The sequence below is a fragment of the Pseudochaenichthys georgianus genome, chromosome 4, assembly GCF_902827115.2.
Source record: "Pseudochaenichthys georgianus chromosome 4, fPseGeo1.2, whole genome shotgun sequence".
Taxonomy (NCBI): domain Eukaryota; kingdom Metazoa; phylum Chordata; class Actinopteri; order Perciformes; family Channichthyidae; genus Pseudochaenichthys; species Pseudochaenichthys georgianus.
In genome coordinates, this window is record NC_047506.1 from 2,113,418 (window position 1) to 2,138,513 (window position 25,096).

The following is a 25,096-nucleotide window of genomic DNA, read 5'->3' on the forward strand; positions in this document are numbered from 1 at the left end:
TTAAAAGCAATTTTTGGTCGAGCCAAACTGCTTTACATGTAATAAAAACACTTTACTACAATCACAATGAAAGACAATAATTTACGACAGAAATATAAAAAACAAAAACACAGGTAACAAAGGTCAGGTGTCATACTCCGCTCTGACTAGAAGGCCAGAGAGAAGAAGTGTGTCTGGGCCGACCTCACGTGGAGGGGCAGAGTGTTCCAGAGCCTGGGGCCAGCTGCTGCGAAGGCTCGGTGCCCTCGGGTTGTGAGCCTGGTCTTGGGCCCTATCAGCAGCAGCTGGTCAGCAGACCTTAAAGCTCTGGCTGGGGTGTAGCGGAGGAGTTCAGCTGTATAGGCCGGAGCCAGCCCATTTAGACAAACAAATAAAAGGATTTTAAAATCAGTTCTGAACCGAACTGGAAGCCAGTCTGAGGCCAGAATTGGGGTGATGTGGTCATGCTTTTTGTGGCCAGTCAGAAGACGTGCAGCTGCATTTTGGACTAGCGTCTAATTGAGGCCTGGTCCATACCCACGTACAGAGCGTTGCAATAGTCCAGTCTCGAGGTAACAAAGGCGTTAATAACCCTTTCCAGGTCTTTAAAAGATAAACACGACTTGGTCTTGGCCAATAGTCTTATTTAAAAAAAATTAGGACGTCTAAAGGATTTCTGATTCTGATAAGAAAAAGCATAAATTGACGAATTATTTTCTGTAAAGGAAATGTGTCCTCGTTTTGTCAAATATATCTTTCTAGTGTACAGTGTGTAAAGATGGTGCTTCCTCCTAAACTCATACTGAGATTTACAATCGTAGTTTTTCTTCGTCCTATTTAAAACCCTTTTAAATAAGCAGGATGCAGACCTACGTTGATCTGAAATCATCGGTGGACCATGTTGGACGTACACAAGCCAAGTGTATCTACAATATGTCAGAAAGGATAATATCTACAGTAGACTTGAAGGGAAATCATTCCTCCACTATCTGGCTTTGGGCAGCCGGCTGACGCTCCTCTGGTTGGTCAGGTTGTTCAGGACGCAGTTGTCAGCGAGCGACGCCAGTTTGGAGTTCATCGTTCCTTTCCTTTGGTCCCAGCTGCTCTCTTCCTCCTGCTCCTCCTCTTCATCATCATCGTCCGCCTCGCTCTCCTCGTCGCTACGCTCATCACGCTCCACCTGTGAAGAAAAGATTGAAATTGTTGAGTGCCAAATGGACTCTAATCAACTTTGCTTTTGTTTTTAATGTATTGGTTTATGTGCATAGAGTCCAGATAAGCCATGTGCTGACCACCCGTCTAGTAGCTCTAAGTAGAAAAACAATAACAGAAAAGGAGAAATAAGCCAACGTTGCTAATTTAAAAAACAAAACACGCAATTATCAATCAAAAGACTTTTTAAAATGTCATAGTTATCTGTCTAGCATGATATCTGAGGAGTAGTGGCCATGTTTGTTTTTGTTTGAAGGAAGCTGAAGATAATCAACCTGTCTACTGTTATAGTAGTGCATTGTGGGAAATACGGTTAAAGAAACGGCTAGATGATTAATGTAAAGAAAGGGCAATGACATTAATATACTGTATGTGTAAGTACGTACTTTTCGGACTATAAGCCGCGACTTTTCCCCCCCATTTTGTTTGTACAGCTAACGGCCACTAGGGAACCTCCTAAATCTATGGATTTTACACGTACTACATCGCAAATACTTATAGTAGTCATTAAGTATAGGCTACTTATTGAAAGTACAATTCTTTTTTTACTATTAATACCCTAGTAATTTACTAGTAATACCCTATTAGCATGCTTTAATAACAAGTACTTAAATACACTTCATTAGAAGTGTATTTAAGTACTCTTATAAAAAGTGCACTTTAATATACGTTTTTCTTAATTTGTACTTCATTGTACTTTTAAAAAGTATATTAACTTGCAAATACTTACGGTGGTATGTTAGTTTACTTTTGAAAAGTTAAATATTTGCAAGTCATTTGTAATACACTACTAAAATTAACCACCTTTAACCCTATGGGCTCTATGACCGGTCCGCGCCCGCCACCTTTAAGCGGCGGGCTCCAGCAGGAAAAGCTGGAGGCCGGAAAAGAGTGAGACAGGTAGCGCGCCAAAGTAAAAGTGGAACCGAGAGACAGAACGAGAGCAAGACAGACGGACAATTTAGCTGCTGCGGCTTATATACAGGTGCGCTTTATAGTCCGACAAGTACGGTAGTTAGGTTTCTTAAGTAGTGGAGGGAGTTAAAAATACAACACGATTAAACAGTTATTTGCACTCCTCTCACCTTGCCCATGAACGCAAACTTCCACATCATGCGCAGGATGAGGTACGCCCAGAAGACGTGCAGAGCCTGCAGCACCAACAGCAGAGCGTTGAAGAAGTAATACCCGAAGAAGGGCTGGAAGAAGTCCATGGAGAGCACCAAGGTGGAGTGGATCACTCTGGAACACAAGAGGAAACAGTCAGTGTCGGTGTTGACCTGAACACAAGCCGGGGGTTCTTCTGCCTTCGCAGCAGCTGCCCCAGGCTCTGGAACACTCTGCCCCTCCACGTGAGGTCGGCCCAGACCCTAGGGGGTTTTAAATCAACACTAAAAACTCACTTCTTCCCCCTGGCCTTCTAGTCAGAGCGGAGCACGACTCCTGACATATATATAAATAAAACCTGATTTGATTCTTAAAGAGAATATCTATCTATCTTACTTTTAAGGGTTTTCCCTGTAGTGTCTTTTATGGGTTCTAGTGCATGTAAATAGTCTAGAAAGGCTAACATCCCTGTATACTATGTAACACTTGTCTTCTATTGGCTAGCGCTCCAACACATTGTACTGTATGTGATAGACTAAGGGGCGGGACATCTCTAAGTGGTGGACCAATCACAACAGAGCCGGCAAGCTAACCAATCAGAGCAGACTGGGCTCTGGTTTCAGACAGAGGGTGAAAAGAGGTGCTGCAGCACAGGCAGTGTGAGAAAAATAAAGAACTTTTTGAACATTAAAGCATGGAGACATGTCCCAGTAGAGATGCTACATACTGATATGAACCTGAACATCAGCAGGAGAGGACTCTTTAAAGTAGAGACACTACATACTGATATACACCTGAGCATCAGCAGGAGAGGACTCTTTAAAGTAGAGACACTGCATACTGATATGAACCTGAACATCAGCAGGAGAGGACTCTTTAAAGTAGAGACACTACATACTGATATACACCTGAGCATCAGCAGGAGAGGACTCTTTAAAGTAGAGACACTACACACTGATATACACCTGAACATCAGCAGGAGAGGACTCTTTAAAGTAGAGACACTACATACTGTTATACACCTGAACATCAGCAGGAGAGGACTCTTTAAAGTAGAGACACTACATACTGATATACACCTGAACATCAGCAGGAGAGGACTCTTTAAAGTAGAGACACTACATACTGATATACACCTGAACATCAGCAGGAGAGGACTCTTTAAAGTAGAGACACTACATACTGATATACACCTGAACATCAGCAGGAGAGGACTCTTTAAAGTAGAGACACTACATACTGATATACACCTGAACATCAGCAGGAGAGGACTCTTTAAAGTAGAGACACTACATACTGATATACACCTGAACATCAGCAGGAGAGGACTCTTTAAAGTAGAGACACTACATACTGATATACACCTGAACATCAGCAGGAGAAGACTCTTTAAAGTAGAGACACTACATACTGATATACTCCTGAACATCAGCAGGAGAGGACTCTTTAAAGTAGAGACACTACATACTGATATACACCTGAACATCAGCAGGGGAGGACTCTTTAAAGTAGATTGCAAACCAATGACCACTTAAAAAGATAACTTCTAAAGAATTCAAAGTAATTTCAACATCAGGTTGGAAAATTGAAAAAAAACATGCACATTTCTGAACTTTAAATGTTGTTAAACCACATGATGATTTACCTGCAGGGAAACACCACCAGCCGGGTGAGCATGAAGACCAGAGCGAAGACGATGAACATGGGGTCGCACAGCCACGTCCAGCCCGCGTAGTGGAACATCTTGCCAGACTGTAGGAAGTAACAACATGTCGGTTAGTTTACCAAACTACTGGTGATGTTACGTTGGGGAACGATCCCATTCTTTTGAACGGCTCTTTGGTACGAACGAAGGGATCCGAGTCGTACTTGGTGAGAGCCGTTCTTTTCATCGTTGGTTCACTGCCTGCTATAAATCCACTCGCCTTTACAGGAACTTACTTTCCTGAATTGCCGTAGATGATGGCATTCTGCTTGAGGAGTACTTTGGCTGGCTGGGAGATGTAGCAAGTTATACATTTTTCTGTGAGTAAAAGTAGATTTGTGGCAATCATTATCCTGGTGATTATTTTGCAGATAAACCGATTAACCCCGCCCCCTTACAAAAATAAATTCTCTTTTGAACGGCTCTCGGAAAGGAACCTTCAAAGAGCCGTAATTCCCATCAATACAAACTACACAAGCTCTCACAGATTCTATCAGGGCCATTTCTAGCTGTTTGGGGGCCCTGTGCAAGATGCTGTTTGGGGGCCCTGTGCAAGATGCTGTTTGGGGGCCCTGTGCAAGATGCTGTTTGGGGGCCCTGTGCAAGATGCTGTTTGGGGGCCCTGTGCAAGATGCTGTTTGGGGGCCCTGTGCAAGATGCTGTTTGGGGGCCCTGTGCCAGATGCTGTTTGGGGGGCCTGTGCAAGATGCTGTTTGGGGGGCCATCTTGCACAGGGCCTATTGATTTGAACACGATCCGTGTATCCATCACTTCCTGGTCTTCTCTAAAGAAGAGGGACCAATGAAAACGTTGTCATGTTGCCGTTGTTCAGCATGGAAACATTCATTAGCTAACAATGACATTATTGTTCTATTAATATAAAGGGAGGTCAGGTACTCTTTAAAACAGCTGCTAGCTATGGGTACTTTTTACTGAAGTACACTTCAAAGCCTCTTTACTTTGACTTGAGTAAAGAAGTTTAGTCAGTACTTCTACTTTTACCAGAGTATTTTAAACACGAGTATCTGTACTTCTACTTGAGTAAAGGATGTGTGTACTTCTTTTACCATCTCTGCTTCTATCAGACCACACCCAGGTCATGTGACCCGCTCCACATATTTCCCCCGCTCCGAGTGACGGTGGTTATCCTCAGATACCATCAGTGAAATGTTACACCCTGTGATATCAGCCTCATAAAACCCGAGGACAAAGCAGCCATTGTTTCTGACACCGGCAGGTAACACTTTCCCGGCTCCCGAGGGTCTCGATCAGAATAATGCTTCACTGAGAGCAGCTCAGTTAATAAAGTGTCAGGGTGTAAGGAAAGGAAAACCTCCTCCATAGAAACACAAAGGCTGTATTCAAGGTACTGTGAACGGCTTTTCAAAGTGTTGCACACAAGTATATTTCTTCCTTCCTTTCTCTCCGACTAAAAGGGAACACATCCTGAAATACTTTTTCTTGTGCACATACACTTTGGTGTCTGGAAAGCCTACCGACCGACAAACAAGGGAAATCAAATAAGATTACAACATTTCATATTGAAGAAGAAAATAAGTAGGTTGGATTTCAAGTGTATTGCCAGGTACGTTTACACATACAAGACATTAGCTTTGGTATCTGGTGGTCAACAATCCAAACTAATAAATTGCAAAGTAGGTACAAAAAGAAATATATAAGAATAAATAAGGATTTTTAAGAATCAATTTAGCATTAAAAAAGGATGCTAAAGAATATCATTTACATCAAATTTAAATGTAGCTATACAAATAACCTTAAGGCACATGTGTCAAACCCAAGGCCCGGGGGCCAAATCAGGGCCGTGGTGGATTTAATTTCGGCCCGCAGGATAATTTCTAATTCCTATGAGATCTGGCCCGCCGGTATATTGCACGCAATGTTTTACCCAGGTAAAAAAAATAGTATACTTTAGTGTATTAGAAATATAATGTAAGTATACAAAATTGTATACAAGTATACTTCTACTTTTTGTGCTTAATTGAAAGTATATTTAAAATGTACTTTTAAAAAGTATAATTCAAAATAGATGTCATTTAGTTCAATTTGAATGTACTAAATATAAATATACTATTTCTGAAATACTTAAAGTGGTATTTCAGTGTGCTTATTAAAAGTGTACTTGAAACTAAGTGTATTGTGAATTGCAAGTTAAAGTTGAATTGCAATTATAGTAGTCATTAAGTATACTTATCGAAAGTACAATTCTTTTTTTACTATTTTGTAATACCCTATTAGTATGCTTTAATAACAAGTACTTAAATACACTTAATTAGAAGTGTATTTATGTACTCTTATAAAAAGTGCACTTTAATATACGTTTTTCTTAATTTGTACTTCATTGTACTTTTAAAAAATATATTAACTTGCAAATACTTACGGTGGTATGTTAGTTTACTTTTGAAAAGTTCAATATTTGCAAGTCATTTGTAATACACTATTAGTATGCTTTATTTTCTTATTTATTTTATTTTTGCTTTATTTTCATCAATGTTTGGACTCAGGCTCTGAGCTGAGGAGACCCTCGAGTTTTTCTCTTTGAGGGAAATAGTTTTGTTGAAGCTGGGAAAATGTACTCATAAGAAATGACTCTGGAGAAGCTGCAGATAGAGCCATAAGAAATGAATGCAACTGATTATTTAATGTTTAATGTTGTTTTTATAGGCAATCATTTAAGCGTTGTTAGTTCCAGGTTTAATATGTGCAATAAGTTCATTTCAATAAGTTCTGCAATAAACATTGAACCAGTCCGGCCCTCCACTAGCACCCATTTTTTAATGTTGGCCCACTGTGTATTTGAGTTTGACCCCCCTGATTTAAAAGCTCAAAGCTCAAAAATAAAACACTTAAGGACAATGAGTATATGATATTTGCAAGTTTTTGAGAAATGTATGGATTTTACACACTCAGGACCATATGACGACTTTTTAGATGTGCACTTCTAAAAAACGATGTGTGTTTACATTAGTTTTGGTCTATGTTTTTTATATTTAAAACAGAATCTGAATCTAAATCCGAGTTACTGTTGTTGTTGTTTACAAACTAAAAAACTGCCACACATTATTTATTTTTATTTTTAAAGCAAAATGTAACATTTCTGCTGACCATAGCACTTTCTCTGCAAATAATGTGCCAACAAGTTGCAAAAACGACCGTTGCAACTATTCTCAGAAGCCAATCAGAGCAGACTGGGTTTCTTTAGGGGGAGGGGCTTAACGATGCAGGCGGTAATATGTAGTTTTCAGACAGACAGAATGATAAAATGAATATAAAAGGATATAACCATATAGTATTTCAATTTGAACTGTATTGTAATATTATATTTTAAAGGAACTATGTATTATTTTATTGACCTGTACTTAAATCATGTCTTATAATTGTTTGTGTGATAGAGATTATGCAATGTCTTCAGTGTTTGTTGAATGTCATGTACCTGAGGACTGCAGATGGAAATTAGCTCAAATCTGGCATAAATCATATCTTCTCTTTTCTGAGATGAATGTCTTTGTACATTAACATGTATGCATGGTCCTTGTTGAAATAAATACATAATAATAATAATAGAACCCCAAAAAACAAGCATTAACCCCAAAATGTGCATGATATGTCCTTCCCTAATCACTTCCCACAGTGTTGTGTTTTACCTCCAGGATGATGTCGGACGAGTCGTGCAGCAGCATCACCAGAGTGCCTATCCTCACAAAGTTTGCACAGTAGGAGAAACCGATGAGGAAAATGGTGGCGATGTGATGGATGACCTGCTCCTTAAAGTCCTGGAACACACACACGGACACACACACATGAACACACACACACCACAAAGTGTATTGCAGCATAACTAGTAATTCAGCAGTTGTGGTCTTGTGTCTGGTGAAGGCAGATTTACATGTTGTCTGATATTAGATCTTGGCGCTGAATTTAGAGACATTTCCTAAGGAAGCTGCAGCAGCATCTACAACTCCCTTAAACCATGAGAAACATCTGAAGTACATCGATGTGTGTGGTGTGAATGTTGGACTAAGTCTTTACTGTACATTCTGCATAAAGAGTGTCTTAGCAATGCAGCAAAGTCTAACTGAGGAGTTAAGAGCATAAATGTTCTTGTATACGTCTGGGTTTAATCCGTTTCTTATTCTAGTTCTACGACTGTTACAGTATGCTGATCTGTTACTAGTCTTTACATTTGAAAATCCTGCCACACTCAATTTAAAATCAGAGGAAAGTACAGCAAGTGATGAAATAGAAGATAATCCAGTGTATTATTATCTGATCTCTAAATCCTGCAACAATGGGATTACACCAAGCAAACACACTAAAAGATGAAAGCCTCCCAAAATGAGAGGACATGCCGAGGAAACCATGTGACAAACAGGTGTTTACATACACATCATGGTCCTTTACATCAGGGGTGTCAAACTCAATTTCATCGCGGGCCACATTGGAATTATGGTTGCACTCAAAGGGCCGGTTGTAATTTTAAGACTATATAAAAATGTGGATACAAGCGGCCGAGATGGGTTTCCTCCGCCGGGTGGCTGGCGTCTCCCTTAGGGATAAGGTGAGAAGTTCGGTCATCAGGGAGGGACTCGGAGTTGAGCCGCTCCTCCTTCGCGTCGAAAGGAGCCAGTTGAGGTGGTTCGGGCACCTAGTTAGGATGCCACCTGGGCGCCTCCCTAGGGAGCTGTTCCAGGCACGTCCAGCTGGGAAGAGACCAAGGGGTAGACCTAGGACCAGGTGGAGGGATTATATCTCTTCGCTGGCCTGGGAGCGCCTTGGGACCCCCCAGTCAGAGCTGGTTGATGTCGCCAGGGAAAAGAAAGTTTGGGGCTCTCTGCTGGAACTGCTACCTCCGAGACCCGACCACGGATAAGCGGGAGAAGGTGGATGGATGGATGGATAAAAATGCAATATATATAAAATAATGTATTATATTACATTATTGCCTCTGCATTGGATTATTATGGGATAGGGTTATAACTTCATAATTAACTACGTCTGAAAGCAGAGTCTAGGGCAAATAATTGTCTTCGGTGAGAATGTCACAAAATGATTTAAAAAGTGATTTAAAAAGAAAAGCCAAATTCTGGAAAAAAAGTCAAAACAAAAAAATTATAGCATGAAATTTGGGGGGAAAGTAACATTTCCAAAAAAAAGCAACGTTCTGAAAAAAAGTCAAATTTTGAAGAAAAAAAAGTCAAATTTGAGATGCATTGTGGGACATGTAGTTTATGGGCAACGTGCTTCTGTAAATCGGCATGTAACCGTATAATAAACATATTATATTCTTTGCAAGCTCTTGTGGGGCCACATGCAATGAAGCTACGGGCCGGATTTGGCCCCCGGGCCTTGAGTTTGACACCCCTGCTTTACATGGTATGTATGTTTATTATACCATGTTGTTCTGTGTTTCTGCCTTAAATAAGTAAATACAAATTCGATCACAAAAACTTTAGGTGTGTGTGTGTCACTCACTTTTCTCTTGACGTCCACAGAGACGCACAGAAGCAGCGACAGATAGAAGCTCATTTCCAACATGTAATACCAGTAATGAGCGTCGGCCACGGGCTACAGAATGAGAGCGAGAGAGAAACAATATGTCAACATCTATCATTACATGTGTGTGAAGGCTGCAGAAACATTTCCATCAGCATGCTTATTTGTGTCGGCTTAGAAGTGCACACTAGTATTTAGAAAGCTTCTACACAGGCATACATTTTCTAAATCTCTACAGGTACATAACAGCTTTCTCAAATTTCCCTCACTAACATACGGTATACTAACAAACCTGTGTTTCATGCATCCACTGCCTGCAGCAACACAATAGTACAGTGCTTCTCAAACTTTGTTCAGTAGTGTACCCCCTTTGAAACATTTTCTCGGCCAAGTACCCCCTGACCGACCCCGAACATTTTTGATCGAAAAAGCCTATATAAATAATTACAATATAGTGCCGCCCTGTCTGTCAGCCTTCCATCTCGTGCACGCACAAATGTATCTCGTGCCGTCATTGGGCGTACCGTCATTGGGCGTGCATTGCAGCAGGACTTCAATGACTCGCCAGCAACAGGCGGCCACTTCCACCAGTCTGCTGACGTCATGTGCGCGTTCGTGTGTGTTGGAGGAGGGGCTCTGTAAGGACGTCCTACCCCACTTTTAACTTATTTTACTAAGATTATTTTTTTAATTAACGGTTTTTTTATTTTTTTATTTTAAATCTCACGTACCCCCTGCAGTACCCCAACGTACCGCTAGGGGTCCGCGTACCCCCATTTGAGAATCACTGCAATAGTAGGTAGTTGAGGGGGGGGTTAACCCTTTACAAACACATCCTCTCTCTCCATCACAAGACCACAGAGAGGGAATACTTGAACAGTGTTGCCTGCAGGCTGTAATCTGTCAAACCGCAGATATACACGGAGATGCAGCATCGCATTTTAAAAGTGTTTTCTGTTGGAGGCTGTGACCCCGCAGGTTAAACTAACATCACGCCTCTGGAGATATTAGCTTTTCAAAAAAAGAGTTTCAAAGTGAGTGGATGAAGAGTACCAACTTATGAGGGGAAATCGTTTTTCACTCCGATTAAAATCTCTATTATACGTCCACTCTCTTACATTTTGGCTACATGGTCTGTTTTGGTTATAATTGTGGTTTAAATATTGTACACCTTCAAGAGAAGATTATCTATGTATGGCTTGCCAATAGAGCGCCACAGTGACGCGTCCTAAACCCCGGAAGTAAACTCCTTCCGGTTCCTTCGCCAAAACGCAATGCAATTTCTCCATAGGATTTTGGAAAATAGCTGGAAATAAGGTCTGTGGTTGAAACACATTTAAGAGACGGATCACGTTTTGTTCAGCCGGATAATCTCCACATGTCTACTCTACTTTTATAATTTTCTAATCGTAAATCTAGTCGCAAGAAGCAAAATGCTAACGTTATGCTATAAACGAACTACAGCAGGGCACTCAGCTGAACACTAGTGGCTTTGAACTGTTGAACATTTGTAACTTGTACCAAATGTCTTTTCTATGTGTCTTCAATACAAATATTTAAAAATAAATATGATACGTCCAGAGGTAGAAGAAGTATTCACATCCCTTGCTTAAGCTACCAATACAATAATGTCAAAATCCCAAATAAAAGTAAAAGTACACAAGTATTTTCAGAAAAAATTAACCGATAGTCTCAAAAGTAAAAGTAGTATTTCTGTAGAAAAATGGATTCCTTCTGTGATATGTTATTATATACAGTATGGTAACAGCACAGATATATTATAAATATTGTTTAAACAAATATTGAACTTTCTTTTTAGTGTAATATATTGGATAGATGCACCTTGTTGTACCTTAAACAGTTGTTGCAGTAGTTTCAACTTTAGATACACATATATTCACCGTGGACTTTTTGTGTGTGTGTGTGTGTGTGTGTGTGTGTGTGTGTGTGTGTGTGTGGTGTGTGTGTGTGTGTGTGTGTGTGTGTGTGTGTGTGTGTGTACACACTGCGTAGTGCAGTAGATCTGCGGTGGTAGTGCTTGTAGTTAGTGCATGCTGCTTCTGCTTGCTACTCTGCTTTCAGCTACTGCCGCCGGCTAGCCCTCCTCGTGGAGGGTGAAAAGAGGAGCCGAGTGTGTAAGTCTCCTTCTGCTGGTACAAAGCCGCTCCACCGCCAAGACTCCTGCAGTGCCTCCTCGTGGCCACACACGGTAGCTGGGTACCGTACAAGCTAAACTGTAGGGGATCTCGGAGCAACAGTGGGCCCCAGAGGCAAGGCGCGCAGCCCATCGGTGTGTGGACATGCCCTGGCGCCTGCCAACCACTGTCCCAGCTATGGGTAAATAGCATGTCCGGGCCGGATTTGGCCCCCGGGCCTTGAGTTTGACACCCCTGACCTAGAGAGACCATGGCCTTTGACCCCATCTCAGTCCCCCCTGCTTCCACTCCTACTGATATTTATTTAATTTTTACTTTATTAAAATTCTTGTTTGTTTGTTCACCCTGTAAAGCGGCCTTGGGTCCCTTGAAAGGCGCGATACAAAATGAATCTATTATTATTATTTGTATATGTTAAAAGTGTGTTTTTAAAAGCAAATTATTATTCTATAACTATTTTTCACATTTTCTTTAGTTTTTAAATAGAATAACAAAATGACTTTACAATTGTGTATTTTGTCAAACCAATGGTCACATAACATTTAAAATAGAAACAAATCACATTGAGAATCTGAAACAAGCAAACGTTCGGCCTGTTGACTTAATCAATAGATAAACTAAAATATGAAGCGATAACAATATGTCACCTAATTTATGAGGCTTGATTGTTGACAGTTCATATTAACAAATATTTTTTTTTTAAACCACATTATTCTCTGCTCACCTGTTTGGGATAATCTCTCCAACACTCGCTGGGATCCCAGAGCCAGGGAGTCTGTAACATGGAAACATCCTCAGCGTCATGCAGAACGTGACTTTGACACGATGTGGGATTATGGAATGAGAATAAATGACTGCTTGTTTATTTTACTCCTCACTTTAAATAATAAATCCAACACCTTGCTGGTGCTTCACTTCGTGTCGATGACTGGGATCAGGGTGCTTTTTGAAGGCAGACTTACATTAATCAAAGAGGCGAGCCCCCCGGTGAAGGACGCGAGGTAGAAGACAAAACGCCAGCTGTACAAACAAACACCATCATATGTTAGAGGCTGTGGGATAAATACGATTTGTGAATTAGTTAAAGGTCCCCTATTTTACAGCATTACCCATAATCCCCTCTGTTTCAGCCCTGTTTCCAAAGTGCTGATTCTCTGTCTGTTACTTTAGATGAAAACAAGGAGCCCCTCCCCACGCCCCTCTGAGAGACATTTGGTTACAAAGAACTCAATGGTGCTCTAGAGGACATTCAGGTGATAAGGGGGGGGGGGGGGGGGGGTACCTTGGTTGCTGATTGGCTAATGGTTACCAAGACAACACATCGTTATGACATCATAAAGTGGCCCGAATCTGATCAGCTCGTTTTCAGACAGGTTTTTATAGAAATGGATCAAAAAGAGAGAGAATCTTTGTTCCTGAAACTTTCAGAGTCTCTTTCCACAGAGGGGACACATGTTGATGTAGAAGAGACAGGAAGAAGAGGGGACACATGTTGATGTAGAAGAGACATGAAGAAGAGGGGACACATGTTGATGTAGAAGAGACATGGAAGAAGAGGGGACACATGTTGATGTAGAAGAGACATGAAGAAGAGGGGACACATGTTGATGTAGAAGAGACATGGAGAAGAGGGGACACATGTTGATGTCGAAGAGACATGGAGAAGAGGGGACACATGTTGATGTAGAAGAGACAGGAAGAAGAGGGGACACATGTTGATGTAGAAGAGACATGAAGAAGAGGGGACACATGTTGATGTAGAAGAGACATGAAGAAGAGGGGACACATGTTGATGTAGAAGAGACATGAAGAAGAGGGGACACATGTTGATGTAGAAGAGACATGGAGAAGAGGGGACACATGTTGATGTAGAAGAGACATGAAGAAGAGGGGACACATGTTGATGTAGAAGAGACATGAAGAAGAGGGGACACATGTTGATGTAGAAGAGACATGAAGAAGAGGGGACACATGTTGATGTAGAAGAGACATGGAGAAGAGGGGACACATGTTGATGTAGAAGAGACATGAAGAAGAGGGGACACATGTTGATGTAGAAGAGACATGGAGAAGAGGGGACACGTGTTGATGTAGAAGAGACATGAAGAAGAGGGGACACGTGTTGATGTAGAAGAGACATGGAGAAGAGGGGACACGTGTTGATGTAGAGGAGGCATTTGCTGCTTTTTTAAGCTTTTTTCGAATATATAAATATTTGGACCTACTTGACTAATAATGATTACTCTTTCCTAGAGGCTTCATTAAGACATGGAACGGGTGAATTAAAAGGATTAATGTAACATATGATTTTCTATATTTCATATTGAGAAAGCCACGTTTTGTTTTCATGTGTGGATGATTTGAAGTGACATGCGTGGAACCATGGAAGCCTATGAGGACATGGAAAATCCAAAGGCGCAGTTTTCATGGAAAATAAAATCAATACGGATTTAATAAAGTGACGGTATTAACTTTGAGGAAGTTCAAATTGGGGTACATGTTCAGAATTTCGAATGACTTGAATTATGACTTTAGCAGAGAGGGCTACAACTTGAGACTTTGTTGTGATCCGTCTTCCCACCTCTGGTATACATACATGAATATGAAAGTTTCATTCAAACGCTGAATTTTTACAGATGTAATTCTCATTTGGAAAAACATAAATCTTCAGCTCAGACTTGAAACATGGCTGTCATCTTTTCTGTAACGGTAGAGGTCGTTATATTTGAAATAAGTCATTCGGAATATGAGACTTTCTACATATCTCGCTGAAGATACCTGAAGGAAAAAAACAAACTCACGTGGCCTCCCAGAACTTCTTGGTCCTGCTGGGTCGGTCCTGGTTCCTCCGGTGTCTGAACCAGGTCTGGATCTTCCTCTGAGAGAGACCGCTCTGCTTCCCCAGGCTCAACACGTCACTCTGCACACAGACAGGACACACACATACACACTTACCAGAGGTGGGAAGTAGTGGAGTACAAATACTTTGTTACTGTACTTAAGTACATTTTTCTGGTATCAGTACTTTACTCCACTACTTATTTTCTGACGACTTTTTACGTTTACTTCTTACATGTTGAACACAAATACCTGTACTTTCTACTTCTTACATGTTGAACCCAAATACCTGTACTTTCTACTTCTTACATGTTGAACTCAAATACCTGTACTTTCTACTTCTTACATGTTGAACCCAAATACCTGTACTTTCTACTTCTTACATGTTGAACTCAAATACCTGTACTTTCTACTTCTTACATGTTGAACACAAATACCTGTACTTTCTACTTCTTACATGTTGAACACAAATACCTGTACTTTCTACTTCTTACATGTTGAACACAAATACCTGTACTTTCTACTTCTTACATGTTGAACACAAATACCTGTACTTTTCTACTTCTTACATGTTGAACACAAATACCTGTACTTTCTACTTCTTACATGTTGAACTCAAATACCTGTACTTTCTACTTCTCACATGTGAACCCAAATACCTGAACTTTCTACTTCTTACATGTTGAACTCAAATACCTGTACTTTCTACTTCTTACATGTTGAACTCAAATACCTGTACTTTCTACTTCTTACATGTTGAACACAAATACCTGTACTTTCTAATTCTCACATGTTGAACACAAATACCTGTACTTTCTACTTCTCACATGTTGAACTCAAATACCTGTACTTTCTACTTCTCACATGTTGAACACAAATACCTGTACTTTCTACTTCTTACATGTTGAACTCAAATACCTTGAGTAAAGAAGTTTAGTCAGTACTTCTAAGTTTACCAGAGTATTTTAAACACGAGTGTCTGTACTTCTACTTGAGTAAAGGATGTGTGTACCTTTGCCATCTCTGATACTAACACACAGTTTGGTAAACACTGTTAGACTTTAATGTTGCACAACAGCAGACATTTTAAATGCTGCCTGCTGTTCTCTTTTCTCGTTTGATATATGTGAAAATATGACCAGCCTCAGCTCCACGCTGACAGCCGTGTGTTACTATTTTATTACAGGAAGATGGATATCACACATCTGTATATTGCACCTGTCAAAAGGAGGAATCCCACAGTGATAAATGGGATGACAAGATTACAACCCTGCCATCTCTTTCTGCATTCTCAGGGTTGTAGTGCAGCTGTGTTGTATCAAAGGACGTTCATTGAAACCAACTTTACTGCATGTGCAACCATAGACCGTATATTTAACTCCTATTTCGACCATTACGTCATGACATTACATGTCACTTGTTAGACGCTTTTATCCAAAGCGACTTACATACATTCAGTACTGTGGACAATCCCCACAGGAGCAATTTTGGGCTGAAGTGTCTTGCCCCCAGTTAAGGATAATGGTTTTGAATCCTGCTATTTGTATTTTGGTCTCCACCATTCTTGTTTTTTGGCATCTGCTTTTTCTACAATCAGAATTTACACAAATACAACTAAACACTGACAAAATAAAGACACCAAAACAACAACGTGTGTGTTTAGCGACCTGTAAATCATAAAGTTGCCCAGCCAGTTAACCACATCTGCCTAATCGCCTATTTTACTCCAATTAAGGAGCATGCTTGTGCAGAATGAACATCATGCTGTTTTGAAAAGACTCAAAAACTAGAGATTGAGAGCAAAAATCATCAGAAAAATGTTCCTGAAGTAATAAATCAAGTGAGAACTCAAGGGATTGTCTCATAGTAGACTTTCTATTAAAATCAGACTTCTTTTTGTCGCCCCCTGCTGGATGTTAGAGAGAATGCACGTTTAAAGCACTTCCACGTTGGCTTCACTTTTCCGGTTTCCTCTTAAGTGAAACATTATCGCTTTTATCCAAAGCGACTTACATACATTCAGTACTGTGGGCACAGGAGCAATTTGGGGTGAAGTGTCTTCAGGGACACAACGACATGCTGACTGCAGTGGGACTCGAACTTGCTATGATTCAAAGTCCAGCACACTATCCACTGAGCCACAGCCGCCTTCATCTTACTGTCAAAATAAGTGAACTATGTACTTTGTCTGCTTTTCCTATGGTCAGGTATTTACACGTCAACACAACATCTGACAGGTGCGGCTGCTACGAGACCACACCGCAGGGAGATAGACCATGTGCAAATAAGTCATGGCAAACACACATGACAAACAGCACAGAACAGGGCGAGGCTTTTCCATCTGGCATGACACATCATGTCCCTTCCTTACATGTCCAAATCAATCAAGACACATGATCAAAAGGAGACTTTTTCTGCATCATGAAACGGTTGCCATCTTACAGTTATGAAATGCTGTCGTGTTTTTTGATGCCTGGGGATAGTGATAAGAGATGAGGACATGCAGCACACTGATAATGGAGGCGTTGAAAGGAAGTCACATGTTCTCACACTGCATCATGACTAATCATTTTACCTTCACTCAGCACGAGGTACATCTCTCTTCTTTTGTTAACTGATCCACATTCAGCGTTAGCCCACAACTGGCTATTCATTCCCTCAGAGACACGCATAATGATAGGCTTTGCATCCGCTCAACAGAGACGCACAGCATCTCTGCAGGGGACATCATTTTGGACACAAATATAACCCACTGTTGTCTGTCCGTGTGTAGTGAATACATCTGGTTAACAAAGGATTAAAAGACCATGACATGTATGACTTTATTCCATCAGTTAGGACTATGTTTGAGGTGATTCGGTGCCTAAAGAGGTTACTTTGCAAATTAAAAGACACAAAAGAGGAGATATGAGTAAATGTGTTTTTTGGAATAAACTTTAGATAAAATTAGGGATTACAGTTATTTGTAAGCTAGGACAGCCTGTTTGACGACTGAGAGTAAAACAAAGAATAGAATAGAATAGAATCGGAGGGATGAAAGCCCTCTTTAATGCTCACACATGCAGAGCACACAGTGAAGTGTGCTTTTAACCCATCCTAGTGCCAGGAGTCTAGCACTAGGAGCCTCTAGTGGGCAGCTAGTGTACAGCGCCCGGGGAGCAATGGGAGTGAGGGGGGTAGGGGGTTGTCCGGTGCCTTGCTCAAGGGCACCACGGCAGGGCAGGAGGTGAACTGGGACCTCTCCAAGTAGCAGTCCACACTCCATATTTAGGTCTGTTCGGGGACTTGAACCGGCGACCCTGCGGCTCACAGTCCAAGCCCCTACCGACTGGGATTTTCAAATACAGTGAAACCAGAACATCAATACTAACTTGTGAAGGTAACCGGGTGTTCTGTGTGTAAAAGGTTTCCAGCTTCGGGATGGGAACGACTCGAACCCGAACCCGTTCCTCCACACCGAAGAGTTTCCTCAACGGGTCTGCGAAGCACCTGAAGGAGAGGAGAGGAAACATGGTTCTTCAAAAAAAACGTCAATCTTTACAGTACAGCTAACTGGAGTATAATTATAAATGGGTATTTCTGCACAGCTCCACATGAAGAAAAGGCTACACTTATATTATTAGCACTATACTATTAGATATGATTTAAAGGTCTCCTATTATACTGTTTTTCATCAATATATTACAGGCCTCAGATATATCCAGAACCTGTCTCAGTTACATGAACTTTAGGTCAGATGATACCGAGGCTGATAAGAGGAAGCGTGCTAACGTTATCTAACTGATCAGTTATCGTGTGTCTCCATCGTTCAGTTCTTGTTCAACTACCGGGAGAACTAGTTAAGTGTACAGGGAGGTTTCCTTTGCTGTCAAGCATTTACTTTACATTTAACAGCCACACGCCTCACTTGTGGTTAAAAAATACGGCTGCTGGCTCTCTGTTTCACACCATGCAACAAAAAATACAAACAATAAAATACAGAAAGATACTAAAACATTTATGACTACCAATGACTGAATGAATGATGTGTCAGGAATGAGCGAAGCAGGCAGGACCCAAACGCAGGTTTCACAGCAAAAACACCTTTATTCCAAGGCTAAATGAAACAGAACTCTTCCCTGTGAACACAGTCAAGACAAACAAGGAACTAACGATGACAGACAGAAAAACCAGAACTTAAATACACACAAGACTAATCAAAGAAACAAGAGACGGATGAGGAGGGAGGAGAAAACACACGGACACAAGGTGAACACAGTCGGGTAATCAGACAGGAGGGAACACAGACAGAAAGCAACAGGCAAGACAGGGGTGAAGACTTTTCAAAATAAAACAGGAAACCAAAGACAGAAAAAGACAAGACAAAACAAAACACAGACAGATCGTGACAGTATGTCTGGATACTAATAAACTAGAAAAATAGACACTGCATTAATCGTTTTCCATATGATGTCCAATAGCTGGGTGATACAACCTAAAATACTGTATAAACTGACATTGATCGTGATGCATTTTCAGGTGTTGTCATTATCTCATAGTTAAGATGCACGGAGGTGTTTTGACATTTTCTCAAACGTCTCCAGACGCTTCTGCAGGATTCTCATAATAAGCACAACTGGGGATTTACATTCAAGTTTTCCCATCTGGCTTTTCTCTGATTAACACCCAGTAGTTGGTCATATCTATACAAGAGGCTGTTTCATTCATATTTTTGTAGGAAGACCCAGGAGTAAGCATGGCAATTTCAATGGGATTTGATTTTGGAATATTGCAGAAAATACACTGTGGCAAACAAATGTTTACAATACTTATACATTTTTCTAAAAGCTAAAGGAGGCTAACGTTGGGCTATAAAGGAACTACAGCATGGTCACATGACTTCACGTCACCACCGCTAAGCTAAAGGTGGCTAATGTTGGGCTATAAAGGAACTACAGCACGGTCACATGACTTCACGTCACCACCGCTAAGCTAAAGGTGGCTAATGTTGGGCTATAAAGGAACTACAGCACGGTCACATGACTTCATGTCACCACTGCTAAGCTAAAGGTGGCTAATGTTGGACTATAAAGGAACTGCAGCACGGTCACATGACTTCATGTCACCACTGCTAAGCTAAAGGTGGCTAATGTTGGGCTATAAAGAAAGGAACTACAGCACGGTCACATGACTTCATGTCACCACCGCTAAGCTAAAGGTGGCTAATGTTGGTCTATAAAGGAACTACAGCACGGTCACATGACTTCACGTCACCACCGCTAAGCTAAAGGTGGCTAATGTTGGGCTATAAAGGAACTACAGCACGGTCACATGACTTCACGTCACCACCGCTAAGCTAAAGGTGGCTAATGTTGAGCTATAAAGGAACTACAGCACGGTCACATGACTTCACGTCACCACCGCTAAGCTAAAGGTGGCTAATGTTGGGCTATAAAAAGGAACTACAGCACGGTCACATGACTTCACGTCACCACCGCTAAGCTAAAGGAGGCTAATGTTGGGCTATAAAAGGAACTACAGCACGGTCACATGACTTCACGTCACCACCGCTAAGCTAAAGGCGGCTAATGTTGAGCTATAAAGGAACTACAGCACGGTCACATGACTTCACGTCACCACCGCTAAGCTAAAGGTGGCTAATGTTGGGCTATAAAGGAACTACAGCACGGTCACATGACTTCACGTCACCACCGCTAAGCTAAAGGCGGCTAATGTTGGCTATAAAAAGGAACTACAGCACGGTCACATGACTTCACGTAACCACCGCTAAGCTAAAGGAGGCTAATGTTGGCTATAAAAGGAACTACAGCACGGTCACATGACTTCACGTCACCACCGCTAAGCTAAAGGTGGCTAATGTTGGCTATAAGAACTACAGCACGGTCACATGACTTCACGTCACCACCGCTAAGCTAAAGGTGGCTAATGTTGGGCTATAAAGGAACTACAGCACGGTCACATGACTTCACGTCACCACCGCTAAGCTAAAGGAGGCTAATGTTGGGCTATAAAGGAACTACAGCACGGTCACATGACTTCACGTCACCACCGCTAAGCTAAAGGCGGCTAACGTTGCGCATGATGACGTTTAGTCGTCTCATTTGGACACTTGATAGCAAACGCCTTTTTAAAATTCACCAGTGGGGTATTAACTGACATATTTATGTCGTAGAACAAAATGTTCAAATCCCTTCCGCTTTTGTTAACCACAGATCTTACATAAAATTGACTTCAAGACAAGTGCACTGGACGAAGTAAAACGCTAACTAATTTCCAGGTTTTAGGACTCATTCCTGCACCACTATATAGGTTGAATCTCAAAGGATCAGTAGCAATTAAGAGTAAGTCAAGCCGACTACTAGTGCTTTAGACCTACATCAACTAAAGCACCACCACCATCACAGTTTTTCCCTTTCTCTTCCTTTGACGCACATATCACGTTATTTAGCATGCCCTGTGGGAGGAGGAAGGACTTTCACACAGTCAGCAGATAAAACTGTCCACTCATGATGCCTACCTCCCACTGCAGGTCTGATATATCTTCTGGAGCCCTAATAAAGGGTAAAGGAGCCATTCTGCTGAGCTACAAAGGCAGCTTAGCAGGCAGAAACCAGCAGGATCCAATGCCAGGGTGAAATAAGACACACACAATGTGTTTAAACATGTGCTTTCACCAAGGGGACAGACTCAGAGGACTTCCCATCAGGCTTAACTGTTTCCTCTACTCGTTTGATTAATTATTCATCATTTAAACACATAATATATAACATTTCTGCAATAAAATGTTGTGTAAATGTTTCCAGCACGATTAAAATGAGAGAAATCTGTAATTTTGTTTGGTTTTATCCTGTAATCATAATTACTACGCCATCCTAATTATGGACCCTTTGGGTAAGCATCTTTTTATCCATTTTAAAGCCACATTTTAACAATACTCTTATTCGAATTGGGTTGCTTAAGTATATATTGTGAACAGATGAAGGATTCTGGTCATAAGATGCCAGAATGTTAAGTGTTCAGACGTTAGCAGTAACCAGGCTTAATTGGAAAAACAGTGATTTTAAATGTGAAAATCCTTCATGCAGTGTTTTCATTATTTTTTAATCACCAGTTGTTTGTAAAGGAGGACACCTCTGTGGATAACTCGGCTAATAGGAAAATATTACATGATGGGACACATGTTGATGTAGAAGAGACATGAAGAAGAGGGGACACATGTTGATGTAGAAGAGACATGAAGAAGAGGGGACACATGTTGATGTAGAAGAGACATGAAGAAGAGGGGACACATGTTGATGTAGAAGAGACATGAAGAAGAGGGGACACATGTTGATGTAGAAGAGACATGAAGAAGAGGGGACACATGTTGATGTAGAAGAGACATGAAAAAGTGGATTTTGCATTACGGCCCGTCCACACAGCGGCGTGCGTTGACGCTTGCCGGCGGGCGTGTCTGACACTCGACCAACAACCAATCACATGAATCTCCCGCCCCAGACACACAAGCAGCGGTTTGATTGGCTAGAGCTTGTACTGGCATATGATTCGATTGGCTGACGCCTCCATCGAGTCGTCAAAAGTTGAACATTGCTCAACTTTTGAAGCGAGCAACGCCAGCAACGCTCCACGTCGCTTCCCAAAATGCAGTTCGGCTAAAAGTGACGTCAGCGTTGGAAGCTTCAACGCACGCCGCTGTGGACGGGCCGTTATAGTGACCTTTAATGTCGGATTAAGAGACCCCTAGTGGCCAAAACATGACATGCGTTTAACATCCCCACACATATCCACCGTAAACATTGAAAACTTACTGCGAGTTAAGCACATCAGACGTCAAAGATAATGACAACAGAGAAAAGGTATATCTTGCGTCTGTGAGTTTCACGGCCCAGCTTTGTCTCACCTCTCGAAGACATATCTGAGGGCGATGAAGGCGACGGCCAGGGGCAAACAGAAGAGCAGATCCCTGGGCCGAGGAAAGCGTCCCTCCTCCTCCTTCGTCTCAGTGTCCTGCCAGCTGATGCCAGGAGGAAGCCAGTACTCCTCCTTCCACAGCCACTCGTTAAAAAAGTCCTCCATCCTGAGGAGAGGAGGAGTTTCATGTGAGCAGAACTGGACCCGTTTAAACATTGATGCCTCATAAATATTAAAGCTAAACAGCAGCCAGGATATTCAAGATCAGACAGCCTCTTGTTTACATTGATTTAAATTAATTTGTTAATCTGCAGTTTGTTTTCCCAATGTCTTGCTCTTAATTGATTAATTGATAGTCTTGAAAATATTATAAAATAGTGAGGGATAGACTTAACAATTCAAAAGCTCAAAAGATTATCTTCTATTTCCTCGTATCTGACAGACAGTAAACACCCCACATATTAGCATTTTACAGTATATGTCTAAGAAAAGCAGCTAATCCCCTTTCCTATCCTTATCAGTAGGACTGCCATTCTTGGTCGATATGTCGAATAACCGTTACACATAATCGTCCAAGATGTTGTGGTTAAGCCATTTTTTTAAATGCTAAATTATTTCTTTCTAAGAATCCATGAGCATATATCAGTTATACACATTATCGAGAATTTCTTGCAGATCTGAATAGTCAACTAAGAATTTGCTTGATTTGAGGGCAGAATAAAATGTAAGAAGTTAATGCAGAATATATTTGGGATTTTTACCGGAAAATGGAAAAAGTTGCTGCCAATCAACTAATGCCTAATCGACTAATTTAGTTTTATCTTTAAACCGCCATGTATATCCATTAGTTTGACCGGGAAGGGTTAGAGTTAACAACAAGGAACCCCATTGCAGCATACTAGGCTGCACAACAGTCGAGTTCACAACACCTGAACATTGCAGCCTTAATGCATGAATGACTTTAAGTACTCTCAAAAACACCACACACACACACACGCACGCACGCACACACCACACACGCGCGCACACACACACTTAAATGCTCGCGTGCACACGATGGCACATACACAGAAACAAATGCATAAACACTCAGACATAGACAGATAATCCTTCTGCATACAGTATGTGACACTGTGAGTGTTGCACGGCCAGATACGGCTCAGCTGACTCAGATAAGAAAATATGATACATTATGAAGTGATGTGCCGCGGACTGTACTTAATGTTACTCTGATCCGGTTACTTATGTTGTGACAGATATGTAAGTAAGCTTTTTTAACGCTAATGTTATAATAGTCAGATTGCTCTGAAGATGGAGGTGATATTCTATTAATGTTCACGTTCACACAGTCGGTGATTTCTGCCGGCCGTCTTTCCTGCAACGGCAGTTTTTCTGTATTTCCTTTCTCCTGTAATATGACTTGATCGCTTTAAACTCCGCACACTGAGCTCTGATTGGTCAGCAGGCGGTGCTTTCACTGAGTTGAGCTCGCCTGTAACCTAACCTGGTCCCGACCAGGTTAGCCGCTAAACATAAGTTACCATGGAGATCTAGCCTGCTAAAAAGAGAACCCGCTTCGTAGGACCGGAAAGCCGGAGTTTTCCCTGCTAAGCGAAAATCCTGCTTCGTTGTATACCCCCCAGCAGATCGATTCGAGTTTAAAATCTGCTTCTTGTAGCGGCACAATGATTACAGCTGTACAGCATGATAGCTTCCATGCTGCTGCACAAACCATAACATCGAGTCAAACAGAGAAACACCTGCAGCAATCCATCTCTATATCTACAGGACACACCAGGCAGGTTATACACTAAAACACGCGTATGAGTTATAATAATCCATGAAGTCTTGCAGCAGGAAGCCTCGAGTTAAAGAGACAAATTTACATTTTGGATATGTCAGAAACATTTGTAAACCTGCCTGTTTTTACTCCAAACAGTAGATAAATGCGCCATTGCGCTTACCTGTCCACGCGTCTGTGATGGAGAATGAGGCACCGCAGCAGCAGAAGCGGGAGGAGGAGGAAGAGGAGGGGAGCCTGTTGACGCAACCTGTCACCACCCATGGTCACCACAGTCAGGTCCCTGTCACCCTGCATGAGATAAGCATGGTATGCTAATAATTTCATTAGCAGACAAAACATGATGTACCGTCAGGGATCATGGTGGTGTACAGCATGCTGGCAGAGCTCTGGCCGGGAGTGCGGTAAGGGGTGAAAGTTAGGACGATTCTACGGGCCCGTGACTGACAGGGGCCCTAACATTTTTAGAACATTATGAAACATTTTTAAGTAACCTTTCATCAATCATCAACAATTAACATTAATGTAACGTTAAATTGATAATGTACTCACTAAACTTACCATTCATTTAACTTTTTTTCTTCCAAAAAATTAATTATCCAAAGCCTCTGTACACCCCCCTCTATTTATATTAAATGGTTTGGTCCTGCCTCCAAACGCGGTGTGGCACCTGCTCTTTCTGGCAGCAGAGAGGGACGGCCGTCCACACAGCGGCATGTGTTGAAGCTTCCAACGCTTCAGCCCATTCACTTTGAATGGGGTGAAGTCACTTTAGCCGAACTGCCATCGTGGGAAGCGACGCGGAGTGTTGCTGGCGTGGCTGGCTGCAAAAGTTGAGCAATGTTCAACTTTTGACGCCTCGGCAGAAGCGTCAGC

General features: G+C 41.5%; 1 protein-coding gene across 1 annotated transcript; it reads right to left on the reverse strand.

The window, feature by feature from the left end:
• Nucleotides 1–24,448, reverse strand: LOC117445818 (ceramide synthase 2-like). Its single transcript, XM_034081692.2, has 11 exons — nucleotides 24,384–24,448; nucleotides 22,409–22,585; nucleotides 17,880–17,997; nucleotides 14,472–14,590; nucleotides 12,633–12,690; nucleotides 12,395–12,445; nucleotides 9,494–9,586; nucleotides 7,666–7,794; nucleotides 3,944–4,050; nucleotides 2,277–2,433; nucleotides 1–1,159 (listed from the first exon to the last, which is right to left on the reverse strand). The coding sequence occupies exons 2-11, from the start codon at nucleotides 22,582–22,584 to the stop codon at nucleotides 965–967; spliced, it is 1,203 nt and encodes a 400-aa protein (XP_033937583.1). The 5' UTR covers nucleotide 22,585; nucleotides 24,384–24,448; the 3' UTR covers nucleotides 1–964.
• Nucleotides 24,449–25,096: the final 648 nt, after the last annotated feature.

What these genes read in the sequence shown, in the direction of transcription:
- LOC117445818 (XM_034081692.2), bottom strand. Translation starts at nt 22,584, where the DNA reads ATGGAGGACTTTTTTAACGAGTGGCTGTGGAAGGAGGAGTACTGGCTT. An exon ending in AAGAAGTTCTGGGAGGCCAC is followed by an intron (nt 12,691 to 14,471) that starts GTGAGTTTGTTT and finishes TTGTTTGTACAG; the next exon opens with CTGGCGTTTTGTCTTCTACC. An exon ending in CTGGTGGTGTTTCCCTGCAG is followed by an intron (nt 2,434 to 3,943) that starts GTAAATCATCAT and finishes CTTGTGTTCCAG; the next exon opens with AGTGATCCACTCCACCTTGG.